General features: G+C 39.1%; 4 protein-coding genes across 6 annotated transcripts; 3 read left to right on the top strand and 1 right to left on the bottom strand.

Moving 5' to 3' along the window:
• The first annotated feature begins 264 nt into the window (after positions 1–264).
• On the top strand, positions 265–7338 carry gtse1 (G-2 and S-phase expressed 1). Of its 2 annotated transcripts, none has more exons than XM_053631569.1 (12): positions 265–408; positions 675–736; positions 870–927; positions 1369–1999; positions 2241–2402; positions 2520–2658; positions 3530–3928; positions 4023–4092; positions 4215–4448; positions 5110–5389; positions 6742–6858; positions 7010–7338. In XM_053631569.1, exons 2-12 carry the CDS (start codon positions 712–714, stop codon positions 7103–7105), a joined length of 2211 nt encoding a protein of 736 aa, XP_053487544.1. In that variant the 5' UTR covers positions 265–408; positions 675–711; the 3' UTR covers positions 7106–7338. The 2 variants fall into 2 exon arrangements, with proteins under 2 accessions (XP_053487544.1, XP_053487543.1); XM_053631568.1 differs by having other exon boundaries at positions 2520–2664.
• A 2346-nt stretch (positions 7339–9684) lies between these two features.
• On the top strand, positions 9685–15221 carry actr6 (actin related protein 6). Its single transcript, XM_053631135.1, has 11 exons — positions 9685–9919; positions 10013–10130; positions 10226–10294; positions 11066–11189; positions 11966–12101; positions 12190–12246; positions 12556–12654; positions 12767–12845; positions 13034–13205; positions 14097–14235; positions 14321–15221. Exons 1-11 carry the CDS (start codon positions 9852–9854, stop codon positions 14448–14450), a joined length of 1191 nt encoding a protein of 396 aa, XP_053487110.1. The 5' UTR covers positions 9685–9851; the 3' UTR covers positions 14451–15221.
• Positions 15222–15937: 716 nt separating this feature from the next.
• Positions 15938–20756, top strand: sycp3 (synaptonemal complex protein 3). 2 transcript variants are annotated; one of them, XM_053631138.1, is made up of 9 exons: positions 15938–16117; positions 17859–17995; positions 18220–18298; positions 18382–18416; positions 18529–18646; positions 19521–19620; positions 19886–19984; positions 20090–20194; positions 20286–20756. In XM_053631138.1, exons 2-9 carry the CDS (start codon positions 17863–17865, stop codon positions 20337–20339), a joined length of 723 nt encoding a protein of 240 aa, XP_053487113.1. In that variant the 5' UTR covers positions 15938–16117; positions 17859–17862; the 3' UTR covers positions 20340–20756. The 2 variants fall into 2 exon arrangements, with proteins under 2 accessions (XP_053487113.1, XP_053487112.1); XM_053631137.1 differs by lacking the exon at positions 15938–16117 and having other exon boundaries at positions 16955–17995.
• Positions 20757–20794: 38 nt separating this feature from the next.
• On the bottom strand, positions 20795–23275 carry LOC128611548 (uncharacterized). The gene is made up of 2 exons (XM_053631141.1): positions 23247–23275; positions 20795–22710 (listed from the first exon to the last, which is right to left on the bottom strand). Exon 2 carries the CDS (start codon positions 22408–22410, stop codon positions 21793–21795), a length of 618 nt encoding a protein of 205 aa, XP_053487116.1. The 5' UTR covers positions 22411–22710; positions 23247–23275; the 3' UTR covers positions 20795–21792.
• Between the last annotated feature and the right edge of the window lie 322 nt (positions 23276–23597).

The following is a 23597-nucleotide window of genomic DNA, read 5'->3' as shown; positions in this document are numbered from 1 at the left end:
AAAGTCACCTTTATGTAACTACATTGTAGTCTAAAATAAGGCAACATGGACAGAAGAATAATTACACAACCTCTCAAATTGTAAACATTATCACCACAACATCACGTTGCATTTTAACCTTAATGTTTTACATTTGTGCTAAATAACAGCACTATGAACTTTAATAAAAGCTCCATTCACAGCATCGTCTTGGGATGCTCGCGAAGTGTGTTCTCGACACTTTCACTTCCGGGAAGCTTTCTACACCAATGCGGCTTCACCATTTAAATCACGTGATCTTTGAATTCGGCCTGTGGACGAAATTTGAAATGTGTTAAGCCTTGTTTAGAAGCTTGTGTTCGTAGTAAGCTCGCACAAGGGGGAAAAGGGACAAAATTTGCGCCGTGAATTTGAAACACACAAAAAACGGTAAGTTTTCGTTTTAAAATGAGTAAAAGCTATTGTAAAGCTGAGAGAGTTTAGGTTATATGTTCACTCTGTAGTGTGTTGGCTAGATAGCTTTTTGTTCATCATGCTAATCATAGCTTCCCTAAAATCAACCTAACGTAGAATAAACCATTATATAAACATTTTAGTTGTAGTAGATCATGTTATTTCTGTATTGTTCGAAATCAGTAACAGTAGATGTTTGTGAATCATTTAATGTAGTTAACGTTGGTGTTGTTTATTTTCAGGACTTTGGACTTTGACCTCCCATCTGTTTTTCTGTTGATGATGGCTTCGATAGCCGATGATGGTAACTAATTAATATATAACAAATGTAGCTTCTGGTTAAATGAAGTAAATGTATTCAAACTTAACACTTCATACATCCAAAGTATGTGATTTGGTGATTTTATTTTGTTTTTACCAATGTTTTATTTCTATAGATTTTTGCTCATTGGCTGAAGAGAAGTTTGATTTTGAAGTTTCACTGTCACCAGCAAGGTGTGTTGTCATTTGGTCTTTTAGTGGTTTGTTACATATTTGCAGTCTAATGTAAACTCTTTTCATTTTAACAACTTCTAACAAAAATTGTAAGAATATATTTGTCATTGTTTTATACAGCACAGAGAACTGTACAGAAATATCTATTGAAGCAACTTATAAAGTCTAATACTGATGTCCTTAGAGTAACTGAGCAACTCTCTTCTGTGTTTCTGTAGACAAGTTATGATAAAACATCAGAAGCACAATGGTGGTGGGATTAAAGACAATTTGTGTCACTGTAGACCACCAGTGGATTGGACAGCGTTAACATTTTTCAGATCCAAATACCAATTCAGGCTTTCAGACCAGTATTGGCACAGTATCCCTAGAAATATCTCTCTGAAAACATTCACATACATCCAAAGTGTTTTCTGAAATGTATATGTTTGCTTGTTTCAGTTCTAAAGGAGAAGATGATGTTGAAGATGAAGTCTTCCTGGGTCCTGTCACACATAAGGAGAGATCTATTTCCCATGGAGTGGAGACCCATATGAAAGATAGTATGAGCAGTGGGCCATCTTTGGGTGAGGAGCCCAGCTGGAGCCCACTGCTTGAGGAGAACTTTGAGGAAATTCACAAAGAAGCTCATCTTTTAGCCAGCCACCTTGAGAGAACTCTTACTGAGCCTGTTGCAAAAGACCTTACAGCTGCTTCCAGTTTGCCTGAAGATGCAGAAAAGTTTGAGATGGACTCCTCGGCCAAACTGGGCATGTTCAAACCAGCTGATACACTTAGCCCCATTAAAAGAGAAACATTTTGTATTCAGGACAGCCCCATGAAACAGCTTCCACCTGCCATTCAGAAGCGACTGCAGAAGTCTAGCACTATGTCTGGAGGCATACCACGTCTTAGCACCTCCAGCCCTGTGAGAACTACTGACACCCAACCTAAAATGGCTACAAGAGGGAAAAGCCTTGTTCCCAGTGGCAGAGTACTACCTAATAAACCCACAGCCATGGGGAACTCTCGACCTTCCTCTGGCACCCGACCAGCACTTCCTAGCAAAAATCGGCTTCCACCACCCAGCAAAGTAGGCCAGCCTTCTGCCCCTAACTTCTCAAATATAATTTCATAGAAAAAATACAAACATTTATATATATATGCACAGTATACTACAGTTACTGATAGTGTTAATGTTCATGATTGTGCAACTTGGATCACATTTGGAGACAATAATTAGCATAGTGTTTGATTAATCTGTGCTTGTGTGTTTTCCCCTTCTTATTCCTTTTTTCCCCACATTTAATTTACTTTTTTTCTTAATGTCTCAGAGCTGTTTTGGCCTGAAGCGGAGTCCTGGTAGTAGAGACGCAAGCAGAACAGGCTCTGCTGAAGACCTGCTCTCTGATACAACTAGTGTAGCCTCTGATATGAGTGATTCTTCGTTCAACACAAGCCTGCCGGTAAAGAGAGCTCTTCCAGCCGCCAGCAAGGTGAATCACTTTCATTATTTAGGATAAAATTGCTATTGATGTTAAATGTCAAATTGATTTGTTAGGTTAACAGATGAGTAGTATTTGGAAAATTCTTTGCTTTTCTTTATTCTTCAGACTGAATTAAGAGGTGGTGCACCTCTTCGTAAAGTTCCTACGCTACCTAACAGGAGAGTGGTGGACCGAAGCCAGAATACTTCTTCCTCCTCCTCTTCTGTGTCTAGTATCAACTCAAGCCTGTCTGTCTCTCCAACTGGTAAATGTGAGTCTTAATGGTGCAATTTATATATATATATATATATATATATATATATATATATATTTACTATTTTAGACCTAAACTATAATAATGATCTAATTTTAGCAACATTGTCATGTGATTTGTATCACTGGGTTCCTCATTTCAGATATCTGTAATAATTTTTCTAGCCCAGAAAACACGTTCTATCGCCATCCAAATGCAAGCTACCTAATTTTTTTTCTTTTTCTTTTTTTGCAACCTTTTTCTTAAAGGCAACTTAAACACTTAAAACTTATTATTTAAGGTAGCCTTTTGTTAAATTCAGTGTTTAAACATCTGATCTGGTTATATTTTGCATCAACCTGTGCAGGAAATAAAAAATACTTTTATAGACCATTTTAACTTGATGCCACTTGTGTGCCTGAACACTAATTCACATAATTGGGACATGCTGAATGAAACTTTCCATCGTACCTCCAGGGTTGGGGGCACTCTGTGGCACTGTTCATACATCCTTTATCCTGATTGAATGTAATGCTTAAAATGCAAGTATCTTGGCTAAACCATGACATGGCAGCCTACCAGTCTTTGATAATCACTCAATAAGGTCTACATTAATCTAAATAAAACATAAATTGTGCTTATTTTAGTCAGAAATGGGTGGAAGCATTTCTGGAGAATGGGGTTTAAATGCTATAACTTCCAAAAAGAAGAGCAAATTTCATGAAAATTACAAGGAGCTGAGTTGCTTAAAATGTTTAATGCAACAGTAAGTAATAGTATTTTAAAATGGTTTACTAACTATTTAATGGGCCTGCCCAATTTTAACCCTTAAATGCCACACAAGGGTTAACGTTGAAATATTGTACCAACATTCTCCATGTAGGCAAACTGAATTCCTCCCTGAACACCAGTGTGAGTAGCATTAGTGGCCGCATTCCCAGCAGTGGCAGCAGATTTCCCAGTTCCAACTGCAAGTCGGGAATCATCAGCAAACCTCTGGAATCCTCTGCTGGAAGAACGACATCCTTCTCCACACAGGGAAGGAAAGGATCTGAGCCTGTTCCTAGACCAGTGAAGGCCACCCCTATTAGGAGAACAGAGACTGGACTTTCTGTTCAGTACCAAACACCAGCTAAGAAGACTATGCAGAGGACCACCTCTGTGCCCAGCATATCTACACTTGCTGCTAAGACTGGAAGCACTGTTAAGGTGAACTCTAGCTTGAAAGCTTTCATGGCACCGTCTCCAACAAACACTCTGAAAGGTGTACGAGGATCTGAAGGTAAGAAGGTAAAAGTTTGTGTCTTATCAGGCTTGAATTTGAGATTCAGAGCAGTTTAAATTAACCGTATGCCTTATGTGATCATATGAATTAGTTACATCTTCGCCTGATGTTCCTCGAATTATGAAACCGAAAAGACTGATGTCAGCTTGCAGTGTGGACAGGTAATGTAGCATTTTGTTATTCTGTTACATAATTGTGAACTTTTTTTTTTAATGGGCTTGTGGATGAAGTACTTGTTGGGGTCACACTTCCACATGAGTCATTGTTCAGAATTTCTATATAGTGTTCCACAGAGACTCGTTCTTCCTACTTCTCATGGCCTCCAGACAGCTTCAAGTGTATCTGAGAATCCGTTCCAGTCTAAACTGCGGCGTCCATCTGCTCTACCTACACCTGTGAGCCGCCGTATGTCTGGCATCCCCATGCTGACACCCAAAAGTGTGCCTCGCCTTAACAAATCATCCCACACCCCTGAGCCACAATCACCAATTTCCAGCTCAGGGATTAGTCATGCTAGGTAATGTGACTTTCTAAGCATTTGATCCTTTTTTCTGCCAATGAAGACCGAAAAACAATGTAATCCACAATAAGGATTTAAGATCATGGCCTTGAGCGTTTCTGAACAAGCCATAGTAGAGATTTTTTTTGTACTTTCTTGCAAGGTAGATCAGGTTTGTTGAGGTATACTTGTTATTTATATTGATTGATTGTAATGTTTCACAGTGAATTGTTTGATATTCATGTCAGTACCTGTCTTTGCAATACTGATATCAGAAGCTTGCATTGTGAAAATGAGCACTTTAAGAAACCACAATTTACACAAGTGAATTGTGTTGTCTGAGTTCTGACTGATCTCACAGTTCCCAGATAAGCTTTCTGTATGCATTTTGATCAATGATACCATAGGACTCATCCTTAACAAATTAATCTGGCTCAAATAAATCCAGTCATAAACTGTGGCACATCACCAGATTGTTTGGTTCACCAGGTTGTTTGCATACTTTGCTAGACAGATTGCAATCAGTATGTAGCAATTTCATCACAGGATGTTATTTTTGTCTATATATTACATCTAAAACATTGTGAATCTAGATTTTAAGAAAAGATGCTCATTTGTGTTCTCATTACTGTGTCGTCAGCCATGGCTACACTCACTGCAGCTGTAAACTTTCTTTTAGCCCAGGTCAGCTGAAGCAGAGTGAGCAGCAGGAAGTAGTCGAAAAGGCAGAGCCCAAGGAGGACTCATATGCTCTGGTTGAGCTTCAGCCCCACTCGCTGGTCTTTATTCTGGAGGATGATTTTAATGGACCCACTGCTTGTGAGCCTGCTGCAGTGAAGTCTTCCAAACCATCCCCAGATGATCCGGAGCCTCATCCGACCAACTCAGAATGTCCATCGTTTTCAAAGTCTGAGGAAATTCTGCACAACCCTCAGTTGAAGAAGACAGAAACACAGGAGGTTAGTTTTTTTGGGGGGGGGGTTGAGTACATTGTATAACACAATCATGCATTTTTGGATCTGATCATTCAGGTTATCGCTAGGCCTTCACTCAGATTTGAGACTGTATATATGAAATTTTAGGCGCATACACCTGACGGATGTTTACTATTTGTCAATTTATGTCGGTCCCTCCAGGATTTTGCAATCGGAGAAATGAACGCAAAATCAAGCAATAATCAAGTCAAAAATCCCTGCAAAAACTGTGCAGGACAATTTTGTGCAATTGCAATTTCACCATTTCAAGCAGATTTCTGTAGCAAAAAAATCTGCAAGTTGCATCACAAATTTTTTAAAAAGCAACAGCAAAGTTATGTATTTTAGGCTGCAATAATCACAAAAATGTTGACATGCTGAGTTGCTGTTTGATGGATCTACAGTTGCAATCAAAATCATTCAACCCCCATTGCAAATCAGGTTAATTGTCAAAATTGACAGACTTTCAGCTGTTTGCAATGAACAGATCAAACAAAAGCAATTGAAATAGTTCAATACAACAAATGTTTCAAGTGGTTTCCCCAAATTCAGCTGAAAATGCAACTTATGACTTAAGTTTCAAAATTATTCAACCCCTTCATGGGAAGCATCTTTAGCACTTAGTAGAACACCATTTTACGGTTATGAGCTTCTGCATAGCCAGACACCAGCTTCTGGCAGCGTTCCTAAGGAATCTTAGCCCATTCCTCATGAGCAACGGCCTCCAGCTCAGTAATATTCTTGGGTTTGTGTGCTGCAACCGCCTTCTTCAAATCCCACCAGAGATTTTCTATGGGGTTCAAGTCAGGTGACTGTGATGGCCCTGTAGAATCTTCCAGGACTTCTTCTAGTTTAATAATTTTGAAACTGGAGGTTATTATAAGTTACATTTTCAGTTGAATTTGGGGAAACCACTTGTAGCATTCATTGTGTTGAACTATTTCAATTGCTTTTGGTTGATTTGTTCACTAACTGTAGATAAAATTGGATTTTCAGCATTTATAACAATTTACAGTGAATTTAACAACAAACATCCATGGTAAGGCAGATAACAGTAGCAACTTGACCTGAGACTGTAGTAAAAAAATATTGCTCTGTAAATTCCTGGCTTGCCTTTTCCAGAATAACACACATGAATTAGTTTGGCACACAGTGAATGAATCAAATGTTTTTACAATATTAAAATATCTAATGGCAGCAAAACATTTTGCTAGTATTGAATGATCTAGAACTAAAATAAAATTGGCTTCTGTATGTAATGATTTTAACATGTTTTAGTTCTGCACCATCAGCAGAGCCAATATAGACTTGAAGTTGTTTTTTTTTTTCTTTCTCAGGTACTGCTGGTGGATGCACCTGCTCCTGTTTTGAAGCCTGAAGAGAAGGTACTCATTGACCTTTCCAACACCCCTGATTTGATCAAAACCATTCCCAGTAAGGGTTTTGGTGGACAGGTAAGAGATCAGATTAATGTCTTCAGCTTCATTTAATGATCTAAAATGTGTTTTTGTTGAAGGTGGCCTTTGATCACAGCATTGATGAAACATGTCTCTTCACAGCCCACAAAATGTATCACAGACTTTTTTTCTCTGTTGCATTCTCCAGCTGATTGATTTGAGCTCACCTCTTATAAAATGGAGTCCAGACGGAAAGAATGAGGCTGTGAATGAGGCTCCTCCACTCATTAACTTGTCCTTCTGAAGAACCTGCATTTCCAAGTGAACAAATCTGAGAAAAATAAAATTACAGAAACACTATCATATGAAAAGCATGTGCATTTATTCATGCGGTTGATTGTGCTGTGATTGTTTTATTATGCTGGAGCCTGTCAGTGTTACTGTTTAGAGTAATTTACTTTTGAATGTTCATCTTTGTTACTCTGTTTTTGTTGTCCCCCACCCCCCCAGAAAGGTACAAATAAAATATCTAGACTATAAACACAGTGAGATTTTGTACTGTTTGTCATGTAGTTTTCCACAGGACATAAATGTAAGAGTGGTACAGTGAAGCCAGTTTTGATCCTGAGCTCAAGTTGCTGTCTGGGTGGAGTTTAAACCTCTGTATTGGCATGGGTTGCTGAGAGCGAGCGAGAACACACTGGACAGGACTATTTTCACTTGGTGCCCAGTGTTCCCAGGATAGGCTCCAAATCCACAGTAACTGAAGATGAATGAACTGCTGATCTCAGTAGTTTGGTTCTCAAAGTGGACCACCAAGAGTCGGTAAAGCATAATTAAAGAGCCTGTGATCTCATAAATTTATATATAAAAATATATATCACAGTGGTGGAAATCACAACCATTATCATAATGAATATTAATATTTTTTTATGTATTTTATTATAGTTGGTTATTAACCTATTTGACTAGTCATTTGAATTGAATGTGTTGAATCCAAACCTCAATATCTCAAAAATCAAATGGGCTTATAGTATATAAATAATTTAGGGGGGCACAACGGCTTAGTGTTTGCCTTGCACCTCTGGAGTTAGGGATTCGATTCCCACTTCTGCCCTGTGTGTGTGGAGTTTGCATGTTCTCCCTGTGCTTCAGGGATTTCCTCCAGGTACTCTGGTTCCCTCCCCCAGTCCAAAGACATGAGTTGTAGGCTGATTGGTATTTCCAAATTGTCCAGTGTTGTGTAAATGTGTGCAATTGTGCCCTGTGATGAGTTGTCACCTCATCCACAGTGTCCCCCTCCTTGTGAACCAAGTACCCTGGGAAAGGCTTCAGGCTCCCTGTGACCCTGTATAGGAAAAGTGGAACAGAAATTCGATGAATGGAGAATTGAACCTAATGTGTTCTATCAGTGTAAAGTTAAGGAAGAAAAAGCTATTAGACTTCAAAAATAACCTAAATATTATTGTTCACATTTAAGCAATATAGTAATATTAGAATAGTTCCATTATGTTTATGAAATAAATCTGCTAGGGGGTCCATGCAACTTATTTTACAGTACAGGAGTGCTTGGTTGCAATAATTTACCTCTCCAGCCTGGGCATCACCGGAACGGTTCTGCGCTGGGTGGAATCCTGTCTCTCAGACAGATCCTTTAAGGTATCATGGAGGAGAGGGATTTCTGAAACTCACAATTGGCGTTCCACAGGGGTCAGTTCTGGGTCCACTGCTCTTTTCTATCTACACTACATCTCTAGGGCAGGTGACTGAGTCTCATGGCTTCTCATATCATCGCTATGCTGATGACACCCAGCTCTATTTGTCCTTCCAGCCTGACGATCCATCCGTCTCTGCACGTATCTTTGCTTGCCTGTCGGACGTCTCTGTCTGGATGAGGGAACACCACCTTAAGCTCAACCTGGCAAAATCTGAGCTTCTCGTCATCCCAGCCTGTCCCTCAATCAACCACAATCTCACTGTACAGCTTGGCTCAACCACACTCAAGCCAACCAGGACGGCCAGGATTACCTTTACAGACCACATCTCAACATCTGCACAGTCCTGTAGGTTCATCCTGTACAACATCAAGAAAATCAGACCCTACCTCACCAAACAGGCTAAACAGATACTAGTCCAGGCTCTTGTTATCTCAAAACTGGACTACTGCAACCCCCTACTCTCGGGCCTCCCGGCCAGCTCCATCAAACCCCTTCAAATGATTCAGAATGCAGCAGCACGCCTCGTCTTCAGCCAGCCCAAGAGAACCCATGTCACACCACTCTTCATCTCCCTCCACTGGCTTCCTGTAGCCGCCCGCATCAAATTCAAGGCCTTGATGCTCACCTACAAGACCTTGTCTGGAACAGCAACCCCCTACCTCAACTCTCTCCTGAAGGCTTACGTTCCCTCACGCAATCTGCGATCAATCAACGACCGACGCTTAGTAGTACCTACTCAGCGTGGCTCAAGGTCCCTTTCAAGAACCTTTAAACTAACTGTTCCTCAGTGGTGGAATGAGCTTCCAACCTCAATCCGGACCGCAGAATCTCTCACCATCTTGAAAAAACAGCTAAAGCCCTACCTCTTCCATGAACACCTAACCAACCCATTTAAAAAAAAAAAAAGGCACTTACACCTCTACTCTGCGCACTTTGCTTCTTATGGAACTCAATTAGCGGATCTTGTATGGTAGCACTACTTGTATTGTTCTCTGCTTGATATATCGCTTTGCTTGTATTTTCTCATTTGTAAGTCGCTTTGGATAAAAGCGTCTGCTAAATGAATAAATGTAAATGTAAAATTTAGAGCCCCTTCTGTGGGCTGTGAAACAATAGCTACAGTTAATCTCCAGTCCTGCAAGGGGCGCTTGTAATATGACGTTTCACACACAAGCATGTACAGGGAGAAGAAGAGCTGAAAAGGACCCACAAGACGCACAGTAAAGACATAACCGTAATTATGTCATTTTTGTATAAGAGTTAATAGTAGCCTTGTGTGTTGTGCCATTCTTTGGGAAAGATTGAAAGCGTTTTAGTTTGTGACTATTAGCGATGAAAACCCTCATTCTGGACAATGGAGCTTACACGGCTAAGATTGGATACAGCCATGAGAAAGTCAGGTGTGCTACTTTTATCACTGCGTTGTACTTAAAGCAGATAAAGTATACTGTGTTTGTACTGCGTGGATAATAAAGATATTTTCTCCTCTTCAGTGTTATTCCTAACTGCCAGTTCCGCTCCAAGTCTCTGAGGCTAAAAACCTTCACTGCAAATCAACTGGATGAAATTAAAGACCCGTCTGGACTCTTTTATATTCTTCCGTTTCAAAAGGTAAAGTTTGATGATTCAATAATAACAAGTACAGTGTTAGCCCTGAAATTAGTACGCTTTTCCAAAATGTTTTGCTCGTGTTTGTTTTATTTTAGGGTTATCTCGTGAACTGGGACGTGCAACGGAAAGTGTGGGATCAACTGTTTGGAAAAGAAATGTTCAAGGTACTACTTAAATGTACTATTATACCTAATGAACTGTGCTGTGAGCAGATGAACAAACGTCATTATTACCTGTGGAATATTTATCTACAAGTGTTTGATCGATAAGATCTACAAGTGGTGCATGACACTTCTAGGGTTGGGGGTTCGATTCCCACCTCCGCCGTGTGAGAGAGAGAGAGAAACGAGTGAGAGTCATTTGCAATTTGCATGTTCTTGCCGTGCTTCAGGGATTTCCTCTGGGTGCTCTGGTTTCCTCCCCCAGTTCAAAGACGTGCATTGTAGGCTAATTGCCATTTCCAAATTGTCTGTAGTGTGTGAGTATGTGCGTTTGTGCCCTGCGATGGGCTGGCACCCCATCCAGGGTGTCCCCTTCTTCATGCCATGAGTTTCCTGGGATAGGCTCCAGGTTCCCCACGACCCTGTGTAGGATAAGTGGTACGATGGATGGAAATGGTGCATGAACAACAACATCATCATCATCTTCCTTTGTGCCATGCTGGTCTCCATCCCTTCTTCATGCTCTTCCATGCTGACCTGTACTATTGGTTATAGTTCTTAGTGTTTCAGGAAATGTCTCTTTCTCCCTTCCTTTTATGTTCTCCACTGCTATGCTTTCCATATGTAAGGAAAATACTCAGTCTATATCTGTGCTACATCTCTGTAATAAAAATTTTTTAAGCATGTGACTCATGTCAGAACTTTACTCCATGCAACACAAGCTGTTCTGCACATATGAATTTAATAAAGTGATTTTGCTACTACTTTTTGCAGGTGGACTTTGCTGATACCAACATAGTGATAACTGAGCCCTACTTCAACTTCACCTCAATTCAAGAATCCATGAATGAAATTTTGTTTGAGGAATACCAGTTTCAAGCAGCTCTACGAATCAACGGTGAGTTCAAATTGTGAAATTGTAAATTATCTAAACACTACACTGACAATCAGGGATTAAATTTAGGAGCATCATCTGCATCATCATTAAAAAAAGTGATATAATGTATGCATGCAATATCAATAGGATGAAAGGTATCATAGTTATAAAGTGGTGGGAAAATTCAGGGACTCAACTGATTATGGATACAGCAGAAGTATAGTGTTAGTGTAGCTTCTAGCTGTCAGCACAGGTTATTAAATCTAATAGTTAAATGGATTTTATGAAAATTGTATTACGAAGATATTTAATGAAGATTATTTTACAGTTAAAGGATCTCTGCCTGCAAAAGACTTGAGAACCCGTTATATTAACTCATGGTGTGCCAGTGCAATCCTGTGTGACTAAGATACTATAAAATTTATTAAATGTTTTTGGACATTTACATGTTTATATATATATATATATATATATTACACACACACACACACACACACACACAATTAAAAAAATAATTTTTTCAGGTGTTGGCTTTTGTATTTTTACTGATTGACCACTAAAGACATTGACACTGTGTGTGTGTGTGTGTGTGTGTGTGTGTGACTTGCTCAGTAAACTGTCTACATTTCTTGGCTACCAAAGAAATTGAAAGAAACCCTCAAGTGTACACTTCATTTTTAACATTGGTCATCTCAGTCTCAGGGTATTTCAAAGATTAATAACCAAATACTGGTGCTACAACCAACTGATAACCTTCCCAAATAGCCTGACGCACTACATAATGTGCCATGTTTCAGCTGGATCTTTGAGTGCGCACAGACACTTCTATGATTACAATTCGGAGTTGTGTTGCATCGTGGTGGATAGTGGCTTCTCCTTCACACACGTTATCCCTTACTGTAGAGGAAGGAAGATGAAGGATGGCATTTGCAGGTCAGGTGATTGTACTTGATTCAGAGTGAGAATTTTTTAAGGTTATCTGTTAGGTTATGTTGTTCACGATTTGCTTTTGGTTCCACAGAATAAATGTAGGTGGAAAACTTCTCACCAACCACTTAAAAGAGATCATTTCATACAGGTAAGGTTGTGTTGATGGTCACAATGTCTAATATTATAAATAAAATAGTGTGTCCAACCAAAATTTCTTCCACAATGAATAAGCATTTTGTTGATTATCATTAATAGATTTTTTTTTTTTTAATTAATGGGTTTAAATGACTACAGTGATACAGCTTTACTACAAAACTGTTATTTCAGAATATCAATACAAAACCTGTATACACAGAGATAATACAAGATATAAATACAAGACATTGTTGATGTGCACAATAGAGAACATGGGTCACCTATGCAGTAACGTAAGTGGCGTGTTGTATTTCTTTCAAAGGCAGCTACATGTGATGGATGAGACTTACGTGATCAATCAAGTAAAGGAGGATGTGTGCTATGTCTCACAGGAGTTTTACAAAGACATGCAGATTGCTCAGTAAGCTTGAGTGTTGTGGTGGTGGTGGTGTTTTTTTTGTCTAATATGCAAGACTACAGATCTATTTTCATACATTCTTGTACCTTCAAGCATTGCCTTTTATTTTCTTCAGGTTGAAAGGAGAGGAAAATCTGGTAATGAGAGACTATGTACTACCTGACTATAGTTCCATCAAAAAGGGCTTCTGTAAGGTGTGAAATTACATTCAATATATGTGCTTTTCCTTCTTTCCATAGACTTCTGGTTACTGGATGTTTTTGTATTGTATGTTAATCAGAAGAGATATTTAACTTGTCCTGTAATGTACTATACTCTAATTTCTACCCTTTTAATCTTTGAAAGCAATATAATTAGTTGCTCTTTTTCTTTTGTGTTCTAGCCTCGAGAGGAGATGAATTTCACGGGGAAGTATAAAACTGGAGAGCAGATACTGCGGCTCACAAATGAGAGATTTGCTGTTCCAGAGATGCTTTTCCACCCGTCAGATATTGGCATCCAAGAAATGGGCATACCAGAAGCAATAGTCAGCTCCATCAACAAAATGCCAGAAGGTAGGGTAGACTAGCCACCACCATAGTGTGATATTGGGTTATAAAATTACTAAGAGTTTAGCACATGCCAGTCATGTTTTGATATTAATAGATGTTCCGGTAAGTTCATGTTTACCTGTGCCTATTATTTTGTAAAAAAAGCAACCAGCCATTATTTTCAGGCGTCACTGAGGTTATCATATGTCATCCCATCTAAACACAAGACATTTGTCTACTCTTGATCGTCTGTTAACTTCTCAGATAAAAGTGTTGTCTATTTAGCCTGCTTATTTTTGGGTGTCATGAATAGAAAGGAGCCCTGAATAATTCACAGAACTCAGAGTCAGAAAGGGAGCCTGAAATACAATATAACAAATATGCTTAAAAAAATTTAACATCACAAACCTTGTAAAAAAAAAAAACAAAAGAAAAGAAAACCAAAATGCAGAAGTGGCAATGACTGACAAAATAAATAAGTGAAGAATTTCTTTATCTGGTCACATTTACTTCTTAATGACTGTGAGTGAGTGATGTACTGTCTCTACACAAACGGACCGATTTACCAAGAGCTGGTAAACCTTGAGCTGCTGCTTGTTTGGTTGTTTAAACATACATTTTATTTTCACATTAGAAAAATGCACATTCCTCCCAGTACAGCATGTATAGAGATGCATGTGTTCATTTGAAAATTTAATGATGCTTTTTGTATTATGGGGGAAAAAAATTATGTTCAGTGTAAATAGGCCTTTGTGTTGAGGTAGGAAAACCACTGTAAACATAGACACCAACGGATTCTAGGCTCATTCCTGTCCACAAGAACAACATGGTTTAGAGAATATTATGCAATACGGTATAAAAATGAGCTGCATATTCTGCAGACCCCCCTAATATTTTATTTTTTCTTTGTTTCAGAAATGCAACCTCACTTCTTCAAGAACATCGTCCTGACAGGTGGCAACACCTTGTTTCCTGGCTTCAGGGATCGTGTGTATAAAGATGTCCGTGCACTCGCCCCTAGTGAATTTGATGTTTCTGTAATACAGCCACAAAAGTAAGTGTACATTACAAAGGAATGTACTTTGATCAGTGTTTAAATTTTCATTGTCTTTAGCTTGAAAATTGTCTTCTCTTTCCAGTCCAATCTGCTATCCTTGGGAAGGAGGAAAGCTCTTAGCAGAAAACCCAGACATCGAGGAGATGATGGTAACCCGAGAGGATTATGAAGAAAATGGACATTTTGTATGTGAGGAGAACTTTGACATTTAATCTGGGAAAAACTATTATTTATCCACCACGTGTTTGTCTGATATATCCTGTCATGTCTCGTTTTTTTTTTTTTAATGTTGTAATTTTTTTTTTTTTTTAAATAATTTTATACAGTCTTGAAAATAAACTTGACTTCATACTGTAATTGGGAGTTTCTGTTATCAAGGCTTGTTTGACCAGGCTTGTGTAACCAGTAGTCAATATTAAGGGGAACTCTGGCACTTCACATAACTTCGGGTTATGTGAAGAGCAAACTAAGCCGAACACCTAACTTTAATCTGAAGGGAATGTAAATCATAGCAAGGGCTAATGGTGGTGGATGTGGTGGTGGTGGTGGTGATGATGATGATGATGATGGTGGTGACATAATTACAGTTTCACACTGCTTTAAAGGGAAAAAAACAACCTTTCATTTCAACATTTGTAAAATATATTTCTGCAGAACAGGCTACCATCTGCTGTGTTTATAAAAATGTGTACATTTAGCTAATTTAAATGTATTACTGTATCATGTATCTGACAAACATGAAGAAAAACCTATGGTCTGACCACACAAATATAGTTTTTAATTCCTTAGGACAGAAAATGATTTTTTGCTAACTTGAAGAGAGGAAAAAAAAAACTTGTTTAATGACATTTTTGGATGTCAGTGTTGAGAAATCCATATATTGAAGATACATTTTCAAGCTGAAATGTTTACCTAATGTTAGTGTTTTTTAGTTATTTTTGGGAACCATTTCATAAATGCTCTACAATATGTTCCCCGCTATTATAACCTCCATTTTGTTAGGGTCTTTCCACTAGATTTTGCAGCATGGCTGTAGGGATTTTTGTCCATTCAGCTACAGGAGCCTTAGGGAGATGAGTACTGATGTCAAGTGGCATAGAGGTTTTTCCACACCAACTATGGAAATGTCTATACAACTTTGTGGTAACCCTTTGGGGAATGCCCATATTATAGGGTTAATGGTCAGTTGTCTTCATACTTTTGGCCACATATTGTATTCTGAAACGTCATGAAACTTCAGACACATTATCCTGTTGTTATATGACAAGGACTGTTCACCAAAGTTTGCTATTAAGTGCAGTGTTTGTAATTACTAAGTAACCTTCCAGGAACACGCATTTAACATTCACCCAGGTATTCTCGTATCAGAATTCTCACAGGTAGTTCGCCAAATGGGTTTTATTTTTATAAACACAAAATAACGTTCCGAGAATCTTCCTATGATTAAAGGTTGCCTTTAGGTTTTCACCCTTTCACTTGTGAAAGACGTTGTGCTCACAAACCCGACTCCTATGGTGGACTAGTCCAAATGTGCAGCAAAGAAGCTGCTGCAGAACGCGCGAGCCATTTCGTGCTATGGCGGGAAAACTGTAATCCTTTACGCTGGGTTGCCAGGTCTGTATACAAAGAACTCTAAGTAAAATTAAAACGTACATTATTACTTCATTTTTTTTTTTTTTACCAATGTGTTAAATTATTATAAATAAAAAAAACAGGACAGCGAGTAGGTACACACATAGGAACACGCACACACGTAACACACAGAGCTCATTTTAGGAACCTGATTTTCTCAGTTATGCAAGATTACAGGGGACCTGGCAACAAGAAAGTTAACTGGCGTCGGCGCTAACGCTCACTTTTCCACAAAGATCGGCCTGAGGTAAATTCATCTGCTCTAAGTGTTGTGTAAAATATGTAGCTGAAATAATCCTTATTATTAGTTTAATTTTTGGGGGGGTATTTAACTAGTTGCCAGCACCATAACTCATATAATGCACAAAATAGTATTATAGCGCACGCCATTTAGTTGGAGCTTAGCTTCCTAGCTACCAACACCGTAAGAGGGCAATATTTCAAATACTTCGCATTAATAAATCAGTAAAATAATCATATTTTCCTGCCATGTGCTTAATTTAAACTGGTGTGTGGTGGCGTATTTATTTGACATAAAAAAATTTAATAAACGTTGTACAGGCTACACAGAGACGATACTGTATACCGTACCGAATACTGAAGCCACACTGATCACACAAGGGACCTTTTTCACTTTTCCTTAAAACTATTAGTTAATTTTATCAATCAAATGCATTTTGGTTTCTATGTAGATTTTACATAGACCAAACAACCGTCACAGCCTATCTGAAACACAGTATTTCCATATTGTCCACGAAAATGGCTATATACCTATATAGCTTATACCTAGTGTCCTCTGTGTAAGTGCTGCTGATGTCTCTGAAGTAAAAGCTAAGTGTTAGGAAAATGTTGATCTAACTATCTGTGGTTATCAAACATTAGCTTAGGGGCTGGACAAGTTTAAAATGGTTTCTTGGTATATCAAATAAACTGCATTAAAACATGTAACTGAAGTAATAGAATATTACTTACTAGAATATTTCTGATGGGGGACAATATGGCTTAGTGCTTCACACCTCTGGTGTTGGGACTTCCACTCCTGCCTCTGTCCTGGGTTCTCCCCTTGCTTCAGGGGTTTCCTCCATGCACTCTGGTTTCCAACCCCAATAGTACCAAAGTCATGTGTTGTAGGCTAATTGGCCTTTCCAAATTCTCTAGCGTGTGAATGGGTGTGTTAGCATGTGTGCGATGGTGCCCTGTGATGTGTTGGCACCCGTCCAGGGTGTCCCCCACCTTGTGCCACAGAAATAACAAAAATACAGCAGCAAACAACAAATTGGAATGGGAATCAGTTTGTTGACTGAACCAACTCACCAGTTTGTTGGTTGGTGCTGTATTTTCGTTATTCCCATGAAAAGTTTGCGCTTGTCTACCACACTGACGTCACAGGGCTACATTGCTCGCGAGGTTAAAGTGGCGTTTGTAAGAAAGGGAAAATCTTAACAACATAAGGGATAAAGGTCAGGTTAGCTCCTAAAAAAACAAAAGAGCAAGAACTTCTTTTCTCACATAGCAATTTCCAGCGACATTCAATATAATTTTAATTAGAAATACAATGTGGAAGTAGTGAAGACAGCAAACGTTATACAGTACAGTGTACAGTGCAGATGCGCTAAGTTCAGAGACTCGGCTTGGTTAGTTAGCTATCTACAAGCTGACAAACTCTATGCCGTTGACGGTGGTTTTAGCATGAGAGTTAAAGCTTTGGAAACTGATCTGTTTGAGCTGTGTTTACAGATGAAGAGGTAAAAGAGAGAGAGATGGGGAGATTAAAGGTATAAAGCGCTGCTGCATCTCTCTTAAGGCACAGATGAAGTAAAAGCTAAATCCAGACTTAAAAGAAGGTTAAAATAATTTTGTGCTTTTGATTGTGTAATGATTTTTGGGTATAGCTGACTAAATCTCATGCCGATCGTGTCAAGTTCACCTCACATGAAGCTGTTTAGTTCATTTTATCTAGCTGACAGTTATCCACTTGTTTATTTTAGCAAAATGGCATCATCAGGAAGAAAACAGAACAAGAAGCCTAAACAATCAGAAGACTCCTCACACCTTCAGGCTTTTGACTTTAATATAGAGGATGTAAAGAAAGGTCTTAGTGGCTCTGAGGATGAGGCGAGAGAAGGTGCTTTTTATTTGTCTTTTATTTTGGTTGTATTTCATGTCTTTTTAATTAAACTGCAAACTAATTCAAAATAGTTACTGGCAGTAAAAATTATATAACTGATAACGTATATCTGCTGAGAAATGTTTGGATCAAACTGCCATCTGTCAGATATATTTATACAGTGATGGTAAATTGCAGCGGCATTAACTCTTCATTTCCTCCAATTATGATTTCATTGTTAGAAACTCCCATCATTGAGAAGGTGGGCAAGAAAAGATCTGCTAGTACATTTGAGGAAGATGACCCAATTGTAGGTGTAGGGTGAGTTAAATATTCTTCATGAGTAATGTGGCCAAATCTTTGGGTAGAAAGTTTGATGATACACATCTGCTTGTTTTTCACAGGAATGAAGTTCAGACAATGTTCGAAAAGTTTGGAGGTGAGGCCATTTGAAGTGAAAATCAGTGATGCTGCATTGTTACTGTGGTTATGCATTTCAGTAGTGAATTTGTGATTTGCACTGTGTAATGTGTATTTGAATGTTGATGCAGCTGACATCAGCAAGACAATGCAGGCTAAGAGGAAGCGCCTGGAATGTTTAACCAAAAACTCTCTGAAAGGCAGCAACCAGAAAATAGAGCAGCTGTGGAAAACCCAGCATAGCCAGAGGTACATGTGCACAAGATGTCGGTGCTTTTAAACCTAATCTACTGCATCTGTAGTGTTTGGGCAAACAAGAATGTCAATGTATCCTTATACTGAGGGGGAAAAATGTAAATGTTTTTACTCAAAGCTCAGCTATAATGGAAGTCTAAGGGCAGTTGTTTATGCAATAAACACTTAATATATACACATTTTTTTGTAGAATGCTTTCATGAATTCAAGTGTATTTGTGAATTTATTTCCAAATCTTTATAATTCATTTTGTCATAGATGGGACTACCTCTTTAGAAATTGTAGTTATGTGTAGAGCTTGGATCCTGAGCTTGGTGTAGGGTCTTTGTAGAGTTTTGCATCTTCTGCCAAACTCCCAAACCCATGTAGGATGTGGACTGGCTACACTAAATTGCCCCTAGGACAACTTGGGTGGATTTTGCCTTGTGATGGGCTGGCATCCATTCCAGTTCAGTTCAGTTTTATCTGAATAGCGCTTTGAACAATGGACATAGTCACAAAGCAGCTTTACAGAAATATAAAAATTAAGGATATATATGTTAATTTTACATGTATAAATTTATTCCTAATGAGCAAGGCAGAGGTGACAGTAGCAAGGGAAAACTCCCTGAGATGATATGAGGAAGAAACCTTGAGAGGAACCAGACCTAAATGGGAACCCATCCTCATCTGGGTGACACTGCAATTATAAATAATTCCCTTCTATAACTGTGTACTACATGGTCAAAACGAATTCATTATAGTTTTCACATGAAGTCTACTTTCCAGGGTGTTTTTCCACCTCCCAGATTAGGCTTTGGATGTTCCACAATCCTGACCAGGATAGTGATCATTGTGATAGTATTTAAATATTTATTTGCCGCCACAGGCAGAAGCTGACGCAGGAGTACTCACAGCAGGTGCTGTCAGTGCTGCGGCAGTGGGAGACCGATGTTCAGAAATCTGAGGAGCAAGAGGAGAAACTGAATGTTAGTGATTGCTGAACATGTGACATGAAAACCCACAGCATTAACAACAGTAGAGCTGAATATGACACCCCCCCTCCCCCCTTTTTTTTAATGTTCAATTTAAGTTCGGCTATTCCATTTTTTTCTTTGCTAGAAAAATACAGAAAACATGTTTGTTTTCTTGGATAATGCAATTTGTGACATTACAGTACATGGTAATTTGATTTAGAAACAACTGTTGTGAAAAATCTCAGCATGATCTAATTTGTAACTGTTATGTGCATAGAGTTTCTTTCAACAGCAGCAGAAGCTCTTCCAGCAGGCTCGGGTTGTGCAGAGTCAAAAAATAAAAACCATAAAAGAACTGTATGAGCAGTTCATCAAGGTATGATACTTGATATCAGTTCACAAATATTTCAGATTGTGCCTATTATTTACATCTATTCTTTATTTTTATATTGACTGGATATGTTCCTGTATTTTCCAATAGAACATGGATGAGATGGAGAAGACTCACGAGACTTTCCTCCAGGGAGCACAGATGGAGCTGAAAAAGGACATGGCTCTGCTGCAGAAAAAGATAATGATGGACACAGTGAGTGTATTTACACACATTCTCTGGGTTTTTCTTAACTGTAGATTGCTACATTTCACATTGCTGATTTTCTTCTGCAATTATTTTATAGCAACAACAGGATATGGCCACCGTGAGGAAGTCCCTCCAGTCCATGCTGTTTTGAAGTCTGAAGTACTTTTGTTCATTTTAAAGACTTCTTTAATGCTCATGCTGTAATTATAAATGTTTAGCGTATGAAATGGATGAAATTATCTGGATGTAGGTGAATGACAGATTGTGTTCCTATTCTTTGTTGCCAGGTATTTATATATACAAACCTGTATAGATTTTTCTCAAATGAAGAATATGTTGATGTTGATGTGTCAAATGTCTTTTTCAAAATATTCGGCAGGGAAGATGCCTTCCAAAAGTAGGCACATGTTTAACAAATGTATTTTTTCCATTCCAATGTTATGAAAAGAATTTTTCTACATTGGTGACAGGTGAACATTAGAGCTGATGTGCAAAAGATTTTGAAGCTGAAAAGTTTTTGTCATTTTTGGAATGTATTAAAGACTTCTAATATTATCAGGAGTTATTAACTGTTTTTGCAGTGTCGTGGAAATTAGACAACACTCGTAGACTCGTCCTCTGAAGGTAAAAAGGTTTATTACAGAAAGATGGTTAATACAGGATAGAATAAAGCAGGATAGAATAATGAGAGTGCTCTGAAGCCCTTACTGTCCTATTACTGTTCCACCTTCAAACATCGACCCACAATGTGAGTAGCACATACTAAACACTTTAAACAAAAATTTTGAGAATAATTACAGAAGCCCTTCGTGAACCAATGCTTGGCTACCGCTGCTATCATTCTCCCTTTTGACACATGGTCCTTCCCATGCGTCAACTTTGCATAATATGGGAACATGTATTTGGGGAGGCAAGTGCGGCCTTGTGGGCACCGCCACACACTGTTGATGACGGAACAACCCGCTTTGCACCATACTGCCTTTTCCTCCACTGTAGCTCGCACTTGGAGCTCTGAAACCTGTAAAAAGGAGTGGTTTCTGTTTTAGAGGAAAATGCACAAAGTTTTGAAGTCGGCAGTGTTGCTACTGCTGCTTGTTTTGCTGCATGGTCCGCTCGCGCATTACCTAAGGAGACAGGAGTTCCTGTATTTCCAAATTGTCCCCAAATCATGTACAACCTCAAAGGCATATCGACTATCTATGTAGATATTTACTGACTGTTCCTCAGCATGGCTTCATGCCTCTATGAGGGCATACAGTTCAGCTGCTTGTGCTGAAAGGTTTGAGGGGAGACTTCCTGACAGACCATCTCGTGTAAGGTCACTACTGCATAGCCCACTCGATTTTTACCTGTCTCTGGGTCACGTGACGCTAACCCGTCCACAAAAAGGATCAGATGTGAGTTTTCCAATAGAACATCTTTCAGGTCATGAAACTTACTCTGCTCTCTAGGAGACACAACTCTGCTCTCTAGGAGAGCAGAGTTTGTTAGTTATTACAACACAGTCATGTAGTTCCCCGTCTCCCTGTGTTGGAAGAAGAGTAGCAGGGTTAAGGACAGTACATCGTTTTATAGGGACATTCTGCATGTCTAGTAGTATAGTGTTATGGTGCAGCCACCATTGGGTGGAAAGGTGTGAGGTTTCTGGTGTCCCAGGTGATACATTGTTGTTTGACTATAGCAGCAATTTCTGGTTTCATGCCAATCATAAATCTGTTTCTGAGATGTGCCTCCCATGCTGTGACGGCCGCCTGCCCATCTGCCAGAGCGTCAGGTTTCTCCAAGCCTGAGTTTGTGTCATGGATCTCAGTGAGCCGGGACAGGTACTGTGATACAGTCTCTGAGTCTTGTTGTTTACACATCGCTGTTTTTGTCATGTCCAGTCGCACAGGAAAGGTGTTCATCAGCCTCTGCTGGAGCGCCATGATTTGTGCTCTGTACCTGACTCCATTATCCCACTGTGGGTTGATCAGGTGGACAACATCCTCTGGGAATTCACGTGAAACTTTGACCCAGTCCGTAACAAGTTTTGCCATGAGCAGTCGTCGTAGTTCATGAGTGGTGGGTCTGAATTCCCTGCAGAATATCTGAATTTCATCCCCAAACTTTCGTCCTCCTACTTCGTGGAGCACCGGCAGATGTGTCATGCTGCTCCTGATGTCTTCCAATGTCCAGGGTCTGTGAACTAGCATAGGGCCTCCTTCTCTGGCCACTTCTAGCATTGGGGTATTTACCACGGCGTGCACTGTCCCTTCTATGTCCGATTTTGTTGGTCTGAAGCCCTCAGGCAGCAGTGTTGTTGGTCCATTCACTTGGGATCTTGTGTGTAACACCACCGGTGAAGATAGGACGGCTGGAGCATAGTTCGGTGGGGGTTGGTGGCTCAGTTCTGACAGGTTGGGATGGAGTGGTGTAGGCTGGGCCACTTCATCGTGAGGAGGTGCCTCTGAAACTGCAGGTTCCTCCCTCCTTACTGGCTGTGGGCATCGCGGTGGGGCGGAGTCCAGATCAGGATTGGCTTTCTGCAGTTTAACAGATGAGGGCACTGCTTGACATTTTTTCTCTTTTATGTGCCTCGCTCTGCCATTCAGCAAGTGCCTTCCAGTCTGCTAAAAACTGCACTTCGCTCTTTGTTTTAGGGGTCTCTCTCTCTCCTTTGTCTCTACATTAAGTTTCAGTTGTTCTAACTGTCTGAGACTAAAACTACCTTTTTCAGGAAAAGCACATTCTTTAACCCATACATCATATTAGTTCAAACATCCTTCCCCATAATTCACACGCATAAACATGATATTAGGATCAACATATGAGCACCCTGTCACAGGATGTGCTTTGCTATATGTTTTTCCCATGTTTTATTTTATTTTATTTTTATTTTTACAGCTTCTATAACTTTCAAAGTTTTAATCAATTTAATGTACTATGAAAATAAAGTGAATATGCATTCTCGTGCACAGACAGAAAAGGTTCAAAATGTGTGCCAAATCTCTAGACATTCAATTAATCATATAACCTATAGGTTCAATAGAGCAAACCTTAAGAATGTAAAAGAGTTTACCTTTGAGGGCGAGTCCACATACAGCAATTTGGTAGGACTTACAGTTTTCTCTTCCCTTTTTAAAAAAATAATTTCTTTATTATTATTATTTTTATTATTATTATTATTATATTTTAATTTTAAAAAAAAATCTCAGTAGAATTTACTTGTGCGTTAAATTTGCCAAATATATCATGTACCGCTGATATGATGGAATGAGGCAATGGGGCATGCCACTTGATAATAATCCACCGTAAAAATACTGCGCCTCTTGCGTTTCTTAATAAGTACTCTCTTTACTTATTTATTCCTCGAAATGGACTCTTTCCGTTTATTTTTACCGTTATTATCTCTCTCTATATGTACCTGTCG

This window comes from Ictalurus furcatus, chromosome 8 (assembly GCF_023375685.1).
Source record: "Ictalurus furcatus strain D&B chromosome 8, Billie_1.0, whole genome shotgun sequence".
Classification (NCBI taxonomy): domain Eukaryota; kingdom Metazoa; phylum Chordata; class Actinopteri; order Siluriformes; family Ictaluridae; genus Ictalurus; species Ictalurus furcatus.
The sequence above is the reverse complement of the archived record's forward strand: the minus strand, read 5'-3'. Positions and strand labels throughout refer to the sequence as shown.